Source organism: Bison bison, unplaced genomic scaffold, assembly GCF_000754665.1.
Source record: "Bison bison bison isolate TAMUID 2011002044 unplaced genomic scaffold, Bison_UMD1.0 scf7180017864325, whole genome shotgun sequence".
NCBI lineage: Eukaryota > Metazoa > Chordata > Mammalia > Artiodactyla > Bovidae > Bison > Bison bison.
Genome location: NW_011494897.1, coordinates 1,994,805 through 2,013,311, shown reverse-complemented (window position 1 = coordinate 2,013,311; position 18,507 = coordinate 1,994,805). Strand labels below are relative to the sequence as shown.

General features: G+C 37.3%; 1 protein-coding gene across 1 annotated transcript in view; it reads right to left on the bottom strand.

Moving 5' to 3' along the window:
• Window positions 1–243: 243 nt before the first annotated feature.
• EPRS (glutamyl-prolyl-tRNA synthetase) overlaps window positions 244–18,507 on the bottom strand; it is a 64,866-nt gene continuing 46,602 nt past the window's right edge. The window contains exons 20-32 of the mRNA XM_010853268.1: window positions 17,995–18,257; window positions 15,993–16,044; window positions 15,313–15,522; window positions 14,800–14,872; window positions 13,472–13,551; window positions 13,140–13,241; window positions 11,945–12,100; window positions 11,256–11,453; window positions 10,620–10,793; window positions 7,048–7,208; window positions 4,057–4,135; window positions 712–776; window positions 244–606 (exon numbers count right to left, since the gene is read on the bottom strand). Coding sequence (XP_010851570.1) covers window positions 456–606; window positions 712–776; window positions 4,057–4,135; window positions 7,048–7,208; window positions 10,620–10,793; window positions 11,256–11,453; window positions 11,945–12,100; window positions 13,140–13,241; window positions 13,472–13,551; window positions 14,800–14,872; window positions 15,313–15,522; window positions 15,993–16,044; window positions 17,995–18,257 — 1,764 coding nt within the window. The 3' untranslated portion in view covers window positions 244–455. The remainder of the gene's footprint in view (window positions 607–711; window positions 777–4,056; window positions 4,136–7,047; window positions 7,209–10,619; window positions 10,794–11,255; window positions 11,454–11,944; window positions 12,101–13,139; window positions 13,242–13,471; window positions 13,552–14,799; window positions 14,873–15,312; window positions 15,523–15,992; window positions 16,045–17,994; window positions 18,258–18,507) is intronic.

Sequence of the window (18,507 nt, the reverse complement as noted above, 5' to 3'; positions counted from 1 at the left end):
CAACAGATTTCAAGAGAAATCTCTTTTGGGACATCTGTGGTTGTATTTTACTTTTTAAACAGAAAGCTTAAGGGCAATTTTAATATTCCAAGGAGTTACGAAAAGGAAGCACTCCAACACGGAAGAAATGGGAAATTGGTGGTGCAAGGTCTGAAACAAGAGGGCTACATGGAGCAGAACGGTTAGAATAACTGTGGCATAGAATTAAGGTATTTCAGAAACAAATGAATACATGAAACAGTATTAGTTCATGATATTTATTACTGGGGCTGGTTACAGAAAAGTTTTTTTTCCACTGTTGATTTAGGCATAAGAATAGGTATTTGTCTCATGTGACTTCCTTTTAGAACTTCTATTTTTAAAAAAATCATAAAACTGTCTCTATCTGGGAAGATTAGTATCAGTTCTTTTTTTAAAAAGTGAGGAGGGTCGAAGCTGGGGTTTTGTTGTATGCCTCAGTAACTACGACCGAACAAGGTGTAGTACTTGGCAGGGTTCTTTCCACACACGCACTTGGCTCCCGGCGGCAGCTCGCAGAGTGGTTTGAAGGGGATGCACAGGCTTTTAGCTCCCATTGAAGGAGCACCGGGCTCAAGATCTTGATCCCTGAATCAAAAACAAATAAAAAATCCATTCGTTTATACCATGCATTTCTATTCTTTTTCATTGCAATACCTCATAGGTTTTATCTGTTAAACATAATTATCTTACCTGGCAGTGGTCTTTTTGATCCAATCTTCACAGTCAATTTCCCCACAGAATGGAATCTGAGCAATCTAACAAGAAAAAAAATGTTCAGTATTTACAACTCCTTCCATTCTATAAAAGGAACATTTGAGTTTTGCATTAAACCTGCAAGCAAAAAGGACAGGCCCCCCAGCCCTTTTCAGGCCATGACACCTTGCAAACCTGCTAAGAACTTTGCTCAGAGATGCCCGAGATAGGAAAGCAATATTTTCCACTATCCCAAACCCACACTTTATGTAACATCGGCCCATAACAAAGACATCTTTGTAATACACTTAAATGACCAAATAAACTGGCTGCAACATAGTGCTGAAGAGAAGGAACAAAAAGTGAATTTCAAAGCATCCTCATTTCAAATCTGCACTGCCGCCTGCTCTACCTGGCTCCAAGGTTATCAGGAGGATGGAGAAGACAAATAGTAAACTGATTTTCAGTGAAACAAAGTGTGAGTTGCTCAGTCCTGTGCAACTCTTTGTGACCCCATGGATTGCAGCCCACCAGGCTCCTCTGTCTATGGGATTCTCCAGGCAAGAATACTGGAGTGGGTAGCCATTTTCTCCAGGGGATCTTCCTGACCCAGGGATGGAAACCAGGTCTTCTGCATTGCAGGCAGATTCTTTACTGCCTGAGCCACCAAGGAAGTTCATATAATTAAGTATATAATTTTAATTTTATATACAAACAATATAAAATTAATTATTGGATATATAAATAATTAATGTAAAATCTAAATGTAGAAACTCTGCAATGAAAACAGAAGAAAAAACAAACCTACAGACATAAGAGCTGAACTAACAAAGTTAATTCCCTGTATTGAAACTTACTAAATCATTAGCATTTATACAAACAAAAAGCATGAAAAAATGGAACATTCTTAAAAGTATTTCTTAAAATTTATTCTAGAAGACAGAGTAGGGGGAAAACCTTAATCAGTCTCTAATTATGCTATGATATAAATACTAACCCAATTACAAAAACTGCAATAAATTTAAATTTAGTTTCTTAGAAATTTTATTTTTGTTAATGTACAACACAAAGCTATATTTTTTTATAATATTAACAAATTTTACAATAGTCTTATTTCTTTGCACTAAGAAAAAAAATCACTAAGACTTGGAAAGGTATTTCTAAAAAAAATTTTTTTAATTTAAAATGGTAAAGCATGTAAGCAAATTCAACCAAAGTTGTTATTAGATGTATTTGGACTCATAAATGATACTTTTGTGAAAAACAAAAACCAAAAGATTCAATTCTTTTTAGCCTCAAAGCTTTTGATAAGATCTGAAATTTCTTATTATTTATGCACATAATTTATTAATGTGAAAGGAGAATACACACTTTTAGGTGATTTATTCAGCCATAGAAAGGTTTTTACCTTTTTATCTTTCATTTTTTCTACATCTATATTTTAAAAAGACAAAATCTTTTGCAATATATAGTTTCTTGAACTCTTCAGCAGAAATGTTACTGATGAGAAACAGTAATGTAATAATAGAAATAATGATCAACAAATTAAAGATATATTTATGTCAACAGTAACAAGTATATGTTACATATAAATGACATCTATTTTTCATTCAATGAAGACCACCTCCTTGGAAAAATTTACTAAAATCAAGTCCTACAAATCAGATATATAAAAAAAATTTTTTTCATTTATACCAACAAGGAAGGGTAGAAAATCAAACTCTCACTTACATTCAAGTTCCAAAGATCCCTTCCTCCTTCTTCCCTCCCAGTAAATCCAATTTTATTTACCATAGCTTCAAAGCTTGCTTGACAGTCAGTCAACATAGCTAAGCTGACCAACAAGAGGTGAGATGGGAGATGAAACTGACTACTGAATACAAGAAACAACAGTTGTTTTGGTCTCTCTGTGATCTTTGGACATACAACCAAAATACTGTATTCTGGTTCAGGACAGATGTTGAAATGTCTCCAACAGCTTATCTAATATTAGAATATGATTCCACTAATATCTGCTGAGATTCATTTCTTTGAAAGCAATGGATTAACTGATAAGTTACTCTATTGATTTATTAACTCTTATGCAATGTCTTTAATAGACTTTACTGTAAGAATGACTACCATATTTCTATAATAAAGGAAATCATAAAATTCAATACTTTATGGAACAAAAAAATTATGAAAATGTAAATAAATCACAGTGGAAGAAAAAATATACACAGTGTCCATTCTCAGGCAAAAAGGCTAGAAGAAATAGAAATCTGAAATATGTTTGAAGTCAAGTGACAAACGATGGAAATCAGAAAGGTGGAAGATTACTAAGGCAAAAAACCAAGAATAATAGAAGGCTAAATACTATAGAATTATAGATCAGAAGGGGATTTTGATACTATTTTGTACTTATTTTTCAGATTAGTAAACTGACAGACATATTAAGAGGTCAATGATCACAACCAACTAAAATCTTGTCTTATACACTCAGGATGAATTTTTTAAAAAGATACAGAGAAAAAGTACATTAAGCTGAATCAGAAGAGAGACCCTAATTAGTATTAATTCTAATACTAGGCCTGCTGTTGTATGGCTTGGGGTAATTCATTTAGACTCTGGCCTGTGGCTTTCTCATTTATAATCTGGGGACACAGAACAGGCTGTATAAGTAAACATGTATACCAGAATACTAAAGTTCATAAGTGATTCATTCCAGTAATTAATAATTTTACAAACTGAAACCTCTTCTTTATGAAAATTAAGTTTTGGCTGGGAACATGTGCATATACAGAGCACACAAAACTGATAAAACCTTAAAGAGCCATTAGGAAAACCCGTGCAGTTTTATGGAATCCAGTAGTACCCACTCATTCTCAAAAACAGGCTTAGAAATGAGTGATATTTTTCACTCATTATTCAGAAAGATCAATCAATTAAGATCTGGGTAAGTACAAACAGTGAGAGATCAGAAACAGGCATTCCTTATTTTAGGAATCTGCCCATTAGATTTCTAAAACTAAAACAATGTTTACTTTAGGAACTTAAGCTGAGAAAACAAAATGAAATTTTTCAATAATGAAAATATTAGGGATCACAGAGAATGAAACTCATTCAGTGAGCCTAATGAACATGAGAGAAAGCTGTTATAAAATCAGTTCACAGTGTTATCCAAAAATAACAGAATATTTTACTGCTATAGCAAAATCAATGGAAACCAGAGGCTGAATAATATATAAACCTTTTATGTGACAGGCTTTGGAAAAGGGATTAACATGATACATAAATTTAATGGTCTTAAAATACCACTCACTGAAATACGTTTATATTAAAAGATTTTCAGAATTCTCTTACCTTCCCAGAATCAAGCTCCTTCTGGAAGTCCTCCATTGTATTAGCCACAACCATATGAGTCTTAAGGTCTTCAGAAGCCCTATCAAGTAATTAGAATACATATTTTTTCTTACTAATAAACTAAAGCACATGTTAGTTCAGTTGTGTCCCACTCTCTGCAACCCCATGGATGGTAGCCTGCCAGGCTCCTCTGACCATGGGATTTTCCAGGCAAGAATACTGGAGTGGGTTGCCATTTCCTCCTCCAGGGGATCTTCCCGACCCAGGGATCAAACCCGCATCTCCTGCGTTTCCTGCACTGTCAGGCAGATTCTTTACCACTGAGCCACAGGCTACCCAGAATTAGAAGTGAATACATATTTTTTCTTACTAATATGACAGTTTTTTTAATGGCATAATTTAATGAAAGAATAACAACTTAGAATTGAGACGAATTCAACATGAACCTCAACTTTGTCTCCAGCAGTGACAGTCAGTGAACTTCATCCCTAGCTATTAGTTAGCTCATCACTGCATTACTGGAAACATTAAAAAATTTGCCAAGCACATGCAGATAACAATTACTTTTGTCATAGTCATTAAATATCTACTGATCAATATTCTAACTCCTGGCTTTACCACTTATTACCTACCAGAGTCTAGGTTATTATTTAAACTTCTCTGGTCTTAGTTTTCCCTTACACAAAATTGGAAAAATACTCTTCTAACCACCATATCAAATTGTTGTGAGAATCAAACACAAAGGCATGAAAATGTTTAAAACAGGAAAAACACATAAATATATATTATTCAAGCTATTTTCACATACTCTGTAAGTCTTCTGTAAGAACCTCACCTTCCAGAAATGAAATAAATATTATTCTCTTCCACACTCACAGTCACACATCACACGAGGAGCACTCACGGGTGGGGATCAATGAAGAGATGGCATATGTTTCTTTTCTGAACCTCAGGGCTAGACTGTGGGAACCCTGACCATGACTATTTGCTGTCCACCAAATCTGTTTCCCTTTCTTCTGACTTTTTTGCAGTGAGGTGGGTGGGCCCAAGTGACTAAGTTACAGCCAATGAGATACAGAAAGGAATATGCCACTTCCAAGGCTGAAGCCTTAAGGAAGGAAAAAAAATACACTATTAATGTAAGCAACTTACACTAATAAATTTACTGAATTAAAATGTCAATACACAGATGTAAAGAACAGACTTTTGGACTCTGTGGAAGAAGGTGAGGGTGCGATGATTTGAGAGAATAGCACTGAAACATGTATATTATCATATGTGAAACAGATCACCAGTCCAGGTTTGATGCATGAGACAGGGTGCTCAGGGGTGGTGCACTGGGATGACTCTGAGGGATGGGATGAGGAGGGAGGTGGAGGGGGGTTCAGGATGGGGGACACATGTACACCCGTGGCAGATTCATGTGAATGTATGGTAAAACCCACCACAATATTATAAAGTAATTAGCCTCTAATTAAAATTTTTAAAAATGTCAATAAAAAAGTCCTGTTTTTTTAGCCATTAAAGCAGTGTCTTTTCCAACCAGGGATGTACATCTGGATCACACAGAGCATGTTAACAATACAGATGAGCAGAATCTATCTTAATAAACTATGAATAAGAGTCTCCAGGTATAAGGTCCAGGTATTTTTCTGTTCCCAAAGCTCCCAGGTGACTCTGAAGAGAATCTCTGGAGAAGAATCATTGCGCTGAGAGCACTATTCAGGTGACAGCAACGAGGACAGGCAGCTTTCTAATCTTGTGTCTCTGACAGTATCTCCTGTTCTGAGTTCAGATGAACTTCACATGAATTATGCATTTGTTGGCCAAATAAATCCATGAAAGTCAACCTCAAGAGACGTTATTATCATTCGCATTTTAAGGCAAGCCAGCCAACAAAAGCAAGTTCACTTGCCTACCATCACATAAAAGCACCAAAGCCAAGGACAAAACTGATTCACTCCTTATGTGCAAGATTTACGGAAGATGAACATGAATCGGACACAGGTATTAGAGGGTAAACGAGGAAGGTGCAGGCAAGGCCCCCCACCCCAAACTGAGCCTCTATCCCCAGTGGCCACAGGTCTTCCTCTCTGCTTCAGGTGGACAGGAAAGAAAATAAGGTGCCACACATAGGCCCCCCATCTTCTGGTGCCTGTGCCTTGAGATCTGTGATTCTAAAAGTCTCCTCTCCAGAGGTCAGGGCAGCCTCAAGCCTTCCCATCACCCAACCCCCTTCAGGAGGTTCTTAGCCTTGGTGACATATTATCACCACCAGAGGGCGATTACTACTCAAGGTGCCAGGCTCTCTGCTGCTGCTCCTAAGTCACTTCAGTTGTGTCCAACTCTGTGCAACCCCACAGACAGCAACCCACCAGGCTCCCTCATCCCTGGGATTCTCCAGGCAAGAATACTGGAGTGGGTTGCCATTTCCTTCTCCAATGGAGGAAAGTGAAACGTGAAAGTGAAGTTGCTCAGTCGTGTCCGACTCTTAGCGACCCCATGAATTGCAGCCTACCAGGCTCCAGTTTTTCACTGCTTTTTTGTTTTCTAGGGAGAGTACTGGAGTGGGGTGCCATTGCCTTCTCCGCCAGGCCCCCTAGGCCAATTAAATTAACACCTCTCGGGGAGGGTCCCAGGCACAGGTAGTTTGAAAAGCTCCCCAGGTGCTGCTAATGTGTACCCAACAACTGAGAATCAGTGCTTCTGCACCTCAAATCTGATGTATCATAAAAGCTTGGATCTAAAATGAACCCAAATCAGTCAAAGGGACAGATAGTCCATCACTCCAAACCCAACAGGGAGCAGAAAGCATATAGAAGATAACCACAATATGAGTCAAAAAACCAAAGAGAAAGGCCAATTAAGAACCATGGGAGTTCGGAGGGAAAGATGACTTCCCATGGGGGCAATCACGGATTCCTTGGTAGAGATCTCAAAGGCTGAGCACAATGAGAAGACGGGAGGCACAAGCAACTCTAAGAGACTGACCGGGTGAAGAGGTTAATGTGAATGTCTTCCAAAATAGCATGAAGCTTCGTCTCAGCCTCATTTTCAGCAATTGTCAGCTTTTCTCCAGTGTCTCGTCTGACAGCTACAAACTGACAGTTCTTCATATCACGTGGCCCAACTTCAAGTCTAATCGGGACTCCCTAGAAAACAAAAAAGCAGTGAAAAATGACACATGCACATCTCCAATTGAATAAACAGACTGATGTCATGGCTTTACCTACTATAAATCATAAATATCCGAAACACAAAGACAGATGCAAACCACTTTAAAGAGAAGGTAATATTCCTGATATACTTCAAAAACCTATTCCAATGAGAAGGCATAAACCTAAGGATGAAGCTACTGCCCAAGTGGCTCTGAGCTGGGAAAGAGTTTAATGGGGAAACAGGAGGGCAGCTGTCCAGCTCGGTGCTCCTAACTTCTCTCACATAACAGCACACATGGAAAATCACACTTGCATGGCACACGGGGGTAAACACAGTGGGCTCCTTGGCACATCCTGGACTCATTCATGGCACATGGTGTGCTTTGGTGGGAAGGCCCTGGCTCTGGCTGCTCTACCTTGAGCATCAGAATTACTGAAGGACTTGTCAAAGCACATACTGCTGGGCTCCGCCACCTGAGTTTCTGATCTCAGTAGGTCCAGGGATGTGGCCCGAGAATTTGTAATCCTATCAAGTTCTAAGATGATAAAGAATCCACCTGCAATGCGGGAGACGTGGGTTCTATCCCTGGGTTGGGAAGATCCCCTGGAGAAGGGAACTGGCTACCCACTCCAGTATTCTTGCCTGGAGAATTCCATGGACAGAGGAACCTGGCAGGCTACAATCCATGGGAGCACAAAGAGTCGGACATGCCTGAGTGACTTCTCCCTTCACTTTCACCAAGTTCTCCCGTGATGCTGAGCTGCTGGTCCTGGGACTAAAGAACCACTCCCCAGGAGCCCAGGGTTTTTACAAAGGAGCTTAAGGAGCATATGCAAGTTTAAGCCTTGTGGATGTTCAATCCTTGTGAAACCACATAATGACTTTGCTCTGAGTGGATTAAGGCTTAAGAGAGAGCCCACTTTTAGGGGCTAGAAACTTCCTGACAAATAAAACTTTAACACATTTTCCTTTTTTGAGTGAATGATCCTCTATAATCATTTTGAATTTAAATTAGGAGCCTGTCTACACAGTTCAGCTGATCAGTCGTCCCCCAAACCAAAGCCAAACGAAAAAATGTAAATTTTACTCTAGAAAAAAAAGATTTACCCCCTAGAGAAGACTTACTTTATAAAATAACAATTCTCTGGAACAAAATACTGTATACTTTCACATTATTTTATTGTTTCCCTTTATTCATCCAATGTATACATTGGATGAATGTATACATGCATGGACCGCAGCCTTGTCTAACTCAGTGAAACTAGGCTATGCCGTGTGGGGCCACCCAAGACGGACGGGTCATAGGGGAGAAGTCTCACAGAATGCGGTCCACTGGAGAAGGGAATGGCAAACCACTTCAGTATTCTTGACTTGAGAACCCCATGAACAGCTGGCTTAAAGCTCAACATTCAGAAAAATAAGATTATGGCATCTGATTCCATCACCTCATGGCAAATAGATGGGGAAACAATGGAAACAGTAAGAGACTTTATTTTTGGGGGCTCCAAAATCACTGCAGATGGTGACTGCAGCCATGAAATTAAAAGACGCTTACTCCTTGGAAGGCAAGTTATGACCAACCTAGACAGCATATTAAAAAGCAGAGACATTACTTTGCCGACAAAGGTCTGTCTAGTCAAGGCTATGGTTTTTCCAGTGGTCATGTATGGATGTGAGAGTTGGACTATAAAGAAAGTCCAGCACCGAAGAATTAATGCTTTTGAAGTGTGGTGTTGGAGAAGACTCTTGGGAGTCCCTTGGACTGCAAGAAGATCCAACCAGTCCATTCTAAAGGAGATCAGTCCTGGGTGTTCATTGGAGGGTCTGATGTTGAAGCTGAAACTCCAATACTTTGGCCACCTGATGTGAAGAGCTAACTCATTTGAAAAGACCCTGATGCTGGGAAACATTGAGGGCAGGAGGAGAAGGGGACAACAGAGGATGAGATGGTTGGATGGCATCACCGACTCAATGGATATGAGTTTGGGTGGACTCTGGGAGTTGGTGTTGGACAGGGAGGCCTGGCACGCTGCAGCTCATGGGGTTGCAAAGAGTCAGACATGATTGAGAGACTGAACTGAACTGAACTGAAACATGCGTTAAGAAACAGTGTTAAGTGCAATGATATTTTAAAAGATGAATAAGAAAGAGATCCTGTCCTGAAGAAGCTTCATGTTTTGCAGAGTAATTAAGGCATGCATACAAATAATAAAAATCAGTGCAGAAAATCAGAAAATCAAAAGTGGGAGACTACCCTCAGCAGGAAGAGAGAAGAAAAGCTACTGGAGAAGGCAAAAATTAATGAGTAATCATCAAAACAGAAGAACGTTCTATAAAATAACTGACCTATAATTACAAAAATGTAAATACCATGGATGACAATGAAAGGCTGAGGAACTACTCCTGATTAAAAGAAACTAAAAAGACATGACAATAAAAACGCACTAGGACTCCATCCTATCCTGGGCAAGGGAGGGCTGGGACAGACCAGAGGAAGGCAAAGGAGAGGCCCACAGGCGTGGAGGACTATTTTTTACCTTTCAGTCCAGTTAGTAGCAAGGGATAAGTTTCTTTTTGGTACCTTGGGCAAGTACAAATGGGTTTAGAGAAGGTATTACTGAAATCACACACTTGCTATTTCCAAGTAAGTAAAAAAGACTGCAATTAAAGGGAAATTTACACAACTTTAAAGTCTTTATTAAAGGTAGGAGAGTATGTAAAGGAAAAAGTATATCACAAAAGGAAAGCAGCATCAATGTAACTACTATCCTTCAGCAGAGATTTATCTGAGGGGCCATTTAAGACAAATAAAGAGATAAAGATGAGCAACTTTGGGAACCCAACATGCATTAATACTGAATAATCCCAGTATGGCTAAGACTGCATATTTGAAAGCTTGAACCTGCAACTTCACTACCTCTTCCCATCCACTGCCTGTAATATGAGTTTATAAATTCTTGACTCCTAACTGCTAGTTCTAACAAGATTTCCTGTTTCATCATTAAGAAAAAGTTAAATCTCAGAAGTCTGAAAAATAGAATAAAGAACACAGATCACCTATTAATGACTGTGCAATAAAAGTTAAATCAAAAACATTAAACCAGAATTTAGACTAGACTTGAATATACAAAGTAAGAATGAACACACCACTGTTAAACTGTGGTGTGAAATTACTCTCTGATTAGCTGCACCAATGACAGCTATTAACAGTTGATGTCCATGCACCATGATTCTGATAGTCTTACTATTGAAATAACTTATTTTATGAATCCTTGATATAAACGTTTTAGTAACAACCATAGGGGGTTTGTTAACCATAAACAAGGTCTTCAAGGTCATTTTTATTCAAACAACAAAATTCCAATTGGGAGAGTGGGAGTAAAATATGCAACGGAAGACTTTACCTTGAGTTCCCAGTGATTGAATTTCCAACCTGGTGAGTAATTATCTCGCAAATCAACTCGAACTCGAATATTGACACTGAGTAACCGCCTTTGATAATCACTGCATTTTGCAAGTAGAGCATCTCTGTCTTCTTCAGAAAGTGCATTTGTGATGCCACAGGGAATAACCACCACCTAGAATCCAGCGTGATATTACAAATTTGTACAAAGCAGCATCATACAAAAGTAATGAATTCACAATCACCACCTAGCACTCACAAATCAAAACCTCCTAGTGGCCATAAATCTTCACAGCAGTCAACTTCTGTGGTCTACACAGAATATCTAGCAATGAGCTGCATATTGTCTGTCCATGATGAATGCATTTTTGTTTCTCATTTAACCTATTATAAATCATTTCAAAAAATAATTTCTAGAAGTTTTATAAAGTAGGTAGAAAATTTTAAAGGGTAGAAAACAGTAACATGAATAATACACATAGTTACACAACACTGAAATCTAGACTGTATTCTGTGTTGTTTCCATATCAGCAAAACCTACCTGAATGACATCCAGAAAAGCACAGTTTTCAATTTTCTTCACTAAATATGGCTTGAATTTTATAAAAGAAATGATGACCAGGAATACTTTGCTTACCTGAACACAGGCGACACGGGGCGGTAACACTAAGCCCACGTTGTCCCCATGAACCATGGTCATCACGCCAATAGTTCGAGTTGTCAGGCCCCACGAGTTCTGATAGGCAAACTGCTTCTCTCCTGCTGTCTTTGGATCTTCAAAAACGATTTCAAACATTTTAGAGAAATTCTGTCCTAAATGATGTGATGTTGCTCCCTAAAATAGAGAAACACATCTTTTAACAACCCATTTTGCCTTTGAAATAACTACTGTTAAGACCACACACCTTAGCATGGCACTAGATCTGCTTTATCTTCCCTTTTTATGTTAAATGAGTTTTTAAAGCATAACTGATACAAAAAAGACTAAGATTAGTTAAAAAAAAAATTCTATCAGAATTAATACAGAAGACAACTATTATACCTCTTCTGCTGTAAGGCAGACCCTTTCATAGGAGTAACTTTAATTACAAAGGTTTAAAAAAATATATCCATGCTCTGGTAATTCAGGATACAAGCTTGACTTAACTGACATTGGAGATTCGGGGGGAATGGGACAGATTGGCCTGAAATTATAACACGACCTAGAAGCATGTGATATTTATATATTTTTTTAAGAGTCTACTTCTCTGATGGCAGAAGAAACTTCTCAGATTGGCCATGGCTGTGCTTTCAGTCCCCTAGGAATCCCCTGTGGCAGACTGATACCTGGATAGCTCTTCCACTGGCAGATATAAATGCTTCCACTGTAGTGGTGTAATCTCCTCCTGCAAATTTCTCCTTTTCAGTCTTTCTTCCCTTTACAACAGGAATTGCCAGGAGTTCTTCATATACCCGAGCATATAAGTCAAGTATCTGCAAAACCTGTAACATGTTAAATGTAAAAGTGTTCAAATTTATGCTATATTTATTGGTTATAGATCTATAAAAACTGTACTATTTAAAACTAACTGTGGTGGGGAAAGCACTTCAAACAACAAAAATCTTTTTTCTTGGAAAGGTTAAAGCAGCCAGTGTAAATTCATTAAGAGAGACAAAGCAGAACTCAAAGAAATGGAACATTTTTCTAAATTAATTTTTATTGGAGTATAATTGCTTTACAATGTTGCATTAGCTTCTATTGTACAGCAAAGAGAATCAGCTGTACTATTTCCTCTTTTTCCTTCCCATTTAGATCACCACAGAGCACTGAATAAGGTCCCCTGAGGTATACAGTAGGTTCTCATTAGTTATCTGTTTTAGAATAATTTTTTAATATACATAAATTTAGAATATAAGAGAAAAATGAATGCTTATAAAAGATACACAGTAACCTGGGTGAAGACATCCTGAAGAATAATTAATTTCACCCATGATATTATAATAATTTATTCTATACACTGAAGTCCAAAACTATTTTCATCTGAAAATTTAAAGCAGTATGTTTATTAATAAAATTTCAATATGCAGTTCCTTAAGTTCATGCTCAGACAGTAAAGAACCTGCGTGCAATGCAGAAGATCCAGGTTCAGTCCCTGGATCAGGAAGAATCCTCTGGAGAAGGGAATGGCAGGCAACCCACTCCCATATTCTTGCCACGATAAAAACATGGACAGAGGAGCCTGGTGAGCCACAGTCCATGGGGTTGCATAGAGTCAGACATGACTGAGCAACTAACATTAACATATTTGAATTAACCTGCTTTTAATGTTAAGAGGTGATATGTAAATTTTAAGGAACAAACAATTTATACCAGAAAGCTGTCTTATAATGTCATTTCAAGTCAGACCAAATTTCAACTTATTTACTGAATGATTACTACGATGTAGATAGCACTGCATTACTCACAGCTTGGGGAGGGGGTGGAATGCATAGTCTGGACAAAGAATCAGAACAGAATTAACATGGAACACAACTTTTATACCTCTTCTGCTGCCTCTTCAAACGTAGCAAAGGCACTGTGCCCTTCCTGCCAGAGGAATTCACGGGTACGTAAGAAAGGCTGAGGGTGCTTGAACTCCCAGCGCTGGAAGAGACAAGAACACGGTCTGCTCGTTAGAGCTTTTCAATTTTTAGTGACAACTTTATGTGGTAAGCAATCAGAAATCCTAACTGTGATCCAAAATATCAATATTTCAAAAATGCTTTCATATTCCCAATCCTTTGAATCTAAAAGTAAGAAAAAACATGTGTTGTGTGTGTTTTTTTTAATGGCTAAGAAGAAGAATGAAGAACTGTAAGATGGGAGTGACCTACCACCACGTTGCACCACTGGTTGAGCTTCACGGGCAGGTCCCTGTGGGACTGCACCCACTTCGCATATGCAGGATACATTACTGAAAAGACACAGGGAAGCATGGGCAGTCAGTCGTTCCCCTTGCAGGCTGTACCATAAACCAGCAACATAATAGGAACTAAAGAGCTGTGTCTGTGCAGGTGAGTGAGCGGTACTGTAGTTCAGAAAATGGATTAGTCAAGGAAAAACTTGACCGTATTTTATGTTCTTCACAATGAGATTTACATTTGACAACTTCTCAGTGTTTTGTTTCTAGACATTAAGTGAACATCTTACAGTATATACTATGTTGTATATTAAGTTGTTTGCATTTATTACACTGTTCAATCCTCACATTCAACCCATGAAATAAATATCATCTCAATACTGAAAATGTGGAAGTTGAGCTTAGAGAAGTTAAATAACCTGCTACATGCAGCAGCTACCAAACTTTACATTAAATCTATCTGCTGTGTCTACCCAGAGTCTGAAAGCTCTTGCCATGAACTGCTAATTTAAGTGAAGACACTTGTCTTATCATAGCCTATTCAGGATTATCTACAATTAATAAAACAAAAAGAAAACTTTGCCAATCTGCCTTGTGAAAAAAAAAAGCTGGTGTCATAATTTTAATAATGCATCATTATTAAGAGTATCACTGAAAGTATCAAATAAAGAGCAAACAATCTCTAGCTCTAAAGATAGATAACCACTTTGGAAGACACTAACAAGCCCAAAGGCTCGAACTTTCCAAGCGGTATTCCCATTTATTATGTGTAGTTTTAGGAAAACCATTTATCCCATCAGAGAACTTGTTTTTCTTTAACCTGCAAAGTGGAGATAACAGTAGCTGTCTCTACTTTCCTAACTACACCATTGTGAGAATAATACAAGGTGTAAATGAAATCACTTATTACCCTATAAAAACTCTATATAAATGTAACCTGAAAATGACTAATTTCAAGTCAATAGGGCATAAAACACTAGTGTTTGCAATTTTATAATCAATTCCAAGAATAAAACTCCATGGGAAGTTCTGAAAAATTATAGCATGAAATGAAAAATGATACAAGTGTTTTTAAAAAAAAAAAAAAATTTTATCTGGATGACAAAGAGCTCCACAAAGCATACTGTCAGAGAACAAAATTCTATGCCACTCATATCTGCACTCATCTTTATCAACATTCATTAAACTTTGTATCATCAACAGGAATTACAAATATCACAAAATAAAAGGTGAAACTCAACTCTGGAAGCTGTCTCTAATGTTCAATGAGCTTTTCTCCTGCGTTCCAACGCCCACCCTCACCTGTTTCACTGGTAGGACGAATGGCAATTGGTTCTGCCAACTCTGTTTTGCCAGATCTTGTCACCCAAGCAACCTAGCAACATAAAATCATTTTTCATACATTTTTAAAACAGCACTTTAGAGAAAGAACACAGATGTAGGCAAATTTTATTTCAAGTTTTGCTATATCAATTAAGCAAGTTAAAATAACCACTACTGTTCACCATGAGAAAAAGTATTTACTGTCTTTATAATTTTTATATTTTATAATATAAAATCATAATGTTATAATTTATAAATTATAATTTATACTGTATTTATAATTTTTACTAAAAGGTAAAAGCCAGTTAATTAATGTAAAAAGAATCATGATTTACACTGATGAAAGAAATATAATTTTTTTAAATGGCTTTACATTTCTCTAAGTTGACTGCTGTAACCTGTCTTTTAAATTACTATTCAAGTGTGAATTGAAAATATACTTCTGACTTTATAAGAGAAAACTGCAAAAATAGATAAAGCAGGCTAATTTACCTCAGGAGCAAAGTCAGCAATATGAGTCTTCTCTTTCTCTAATGCACCTTGAGACACAAACATGGGGAAATAGCAGTTTTCAACACCGAGTTTCTTGATCTCAGCATCAAAAAAGTCCTTGATGGATTCCCAAATGGAATATGCCCAGGGACGAAGGATATAGCAGCCACTTACATCATAGTATTCAATCATTTCTGACTTTGTGATGACCTTTTTAAAAGAAAAATACATTCTATGAAGCCTAAATTGAACCAAAATTACAGTGTAAGTGCCGAGAGTATGACAGTCAAGCTTTAAGTCTGGAGGCTTTCCTTGCTGGTAAATCCTCTTAATGTGCATGTAAGATGGATCTTTCTAGATCCTTCTAAGAAACAAGAGTGCTCTAAGGTCATAAGACTTGCATTCTAACTTGCTTCCGCTGTTTTACTGTTTTGTTACTTTGGACTAAGACTTTCACCTCACCAAAAAACAAAACAAAAATAAAATAATGACTATCTCATAGATCTACTTCTCGGTTCAATACTTTCTGTGGGCACGCTTTGAAAACTGACACGCTACATGACTATACTATGGATTACTAAAGGCATTATATATTATTACTCTGTATCTGGATTTTAGAATCTAATTGTAAGTAGCCTTTGAGAAATTTAAAAGAAGAAATCAACTGAGCCCATACTCACTTGAGAATACCAATCTGCAAGACTGTCTTCTTTTCTGGCCTCAAGACCCAACCTGTAGATATAAAAAATAAAATATAAATCTCTTCATCCAGCAACTGCTTTGAGGCTCAATAGAAATAAACCCCGAAACTTCAAAATGGCTTGTTTTTCTTCAGTATGAGTTATTTCTCTGTTTGTATCTCTTCTGTATTCATCCCTATATTTTTATCCTAGAAAGTAGTTAAGTCATTTCTTAAAGGGTAGTGTGATACTGTCCACAAAAATTAGGAAAGCTAAGCCTAACCAAAAGCTATGATTTTAATGCAGACGTTCCTTTTACAAAGTTCTTTATAAGTTACCTTGTAAGTTCTTTATAAATTACTACTAATTTGTAGTAAAGACAGAATTTATTCTCACTAAAAAATAAAAAGAAGTTTCTGCCAATCTCAATCCAGATAAATTAGAGTAACATCAGTGTCTCACTGTAAGCACCTGTAAATAGTAAAAAACAATGGGTATATGTATATACATATGTCAATACATAAATGTGTATATGTGTGTGTGCATATATATCCTTACATGTTCTAAAGTTTTTAACTTCAGTCAATAAAAGTCACAGAAATAGATGCTTCCAAAATAAATTAGGTCTACAATAAAAAACTATTCTAGGCAATAATCTTTTTATTGAAACACTGACAATTATTCAGCAAACTGCAGTCTTAAAAATTCACACAGAAAGTCTACCCAATAGTTACGTCTTATAAAAGGTCCATCTTTTTAGTTTATTGGCTTACTGGCTTAAAAGCTGAATGTATTTACATTTGAATTGTCCATTTCTCACTTTGACACATCTCAGCAAAATGTCTACGTGAAGTCTGGCCCTTTCACAAGCAGTCAGAAGGTAAAAGGTAAAATGTTCTGTTCTCACCTCTACTATTCTATAATTCTAATCACCCAGTCGATGCGCAAGAAAAGTCACAGTTGTATTCTCTGGTTTAAGGAGACCTTCCGTGTATGCCATGAGAGATGAGAGGCAAGATTTGAAATTCAGCTAAAAAAATCTTAACACCAAAGTATCTCTAAGTAGTAGCTGCTAACATCAGCTTAGCTTAAGTTTAGCTTCGAGAAAACCTCACATAGAGTTCACACTAATTTTGGGATGGGGATAATGGAGAAATCTTATTGTTCACATGGATTGGAAATATCGTAACACTGTCTATTCCACAGCGGGTGTCATCTTTAAACCACGTTTGTTTCATATTTAACCAACCATTTTAAAAACCTATTTCAAATGAAGTTCTCATTTAGTCCTCACAAAAGATTTTCATTTGAAAAATCTGCTAAAGTACAAAACAATATGTATAGTTAGGTTAACAATTGTGTTAAAGGGAGGAAAAAGAGAAAAAAATAACATTTTTGCTGTTCAGTCACTAAGTTGCGGATAGCCAACTCTGCAATTCCGTAGATCACAGTATACCGACTGGGCTTCCCTGTCCTCCACTGTCTCCCGGAGCTTGCTCAAACTCATATTCATTGAGTCAGTGACATTACCCAACCATCTCATCTGTCGCCCTTCTCCTTTTGCCTTCAATCTTTCCCAGCATCAGGGTCTTTTCCCAAAATACATACATATATATGTATTTGTTTTTACTTGTGTAAGCAAATGAAAATCTCTTGATGGATAGAGAAGAACAGTAACAGTGGTGACCAGTTCATTACGGTGGTAGGAGGAACTGGGAAAATGGGAAACAAGCATAGGAGTGAGACTTCGCTGAACTTTTTATATTGTAAGATTCTTGAACCAAGCAAATGAATGTGTTACCATTTAGGTAACATATTCTTAGGCCCTTGAGACAGTGGAGGACAGAAAATGAACAGAAGCTATCTGCTGACATTATACATTTAGCATTCTCCAATTTAATGTGATAGTCAAACTAACCAAAAAGAAGTTTTTTTTCAATAATTAAAAGTTGAATTCATCTAAAACTTTGTTTCACTTCAACTGAAGTTTCCGTTTTATTACCTGGTCTGCTTCTTAGGCCCTTGTCCTTCCCCTGTTCCATTTGCTGACAGCCCACTTCCTTGGGTTTTAAAGGAATCTTTCTTTTGGCTGTCATTTTGCTTCTGAGGCTTATTCTGCTTTTCAGATTTATTTTCTTTTTCTTTCTTTTTCTTATCTTTCTCCTCAGCCCCAGTGGCAGAGACAGGCTTATACTCTACTCCCGTCAGAGACTTGTACTGTGCTTTCAGCTGAAGGAGTTCTTGTACGGCTGTATCTACTTGATCCTTTAACAGAAGAGGAAAAAGAGAAGACAGCATTTAATTCCAATCACTACCTAAGCACCGATGTCCAGTGTTTTACAAGCAGATCTGAAAACACAAAGGCAGAGGGGTATGGGCTAGCGGTCAGTATATGTTAAATATACTAACTATTGAAACGAATAAGAGAACATGGTAAGTAGAGACAGAACTGGAAAAGTTACTAAAAAATTGTACTATAATTGCTCTGTTTAAAGAACAGTCACTAACCACATGC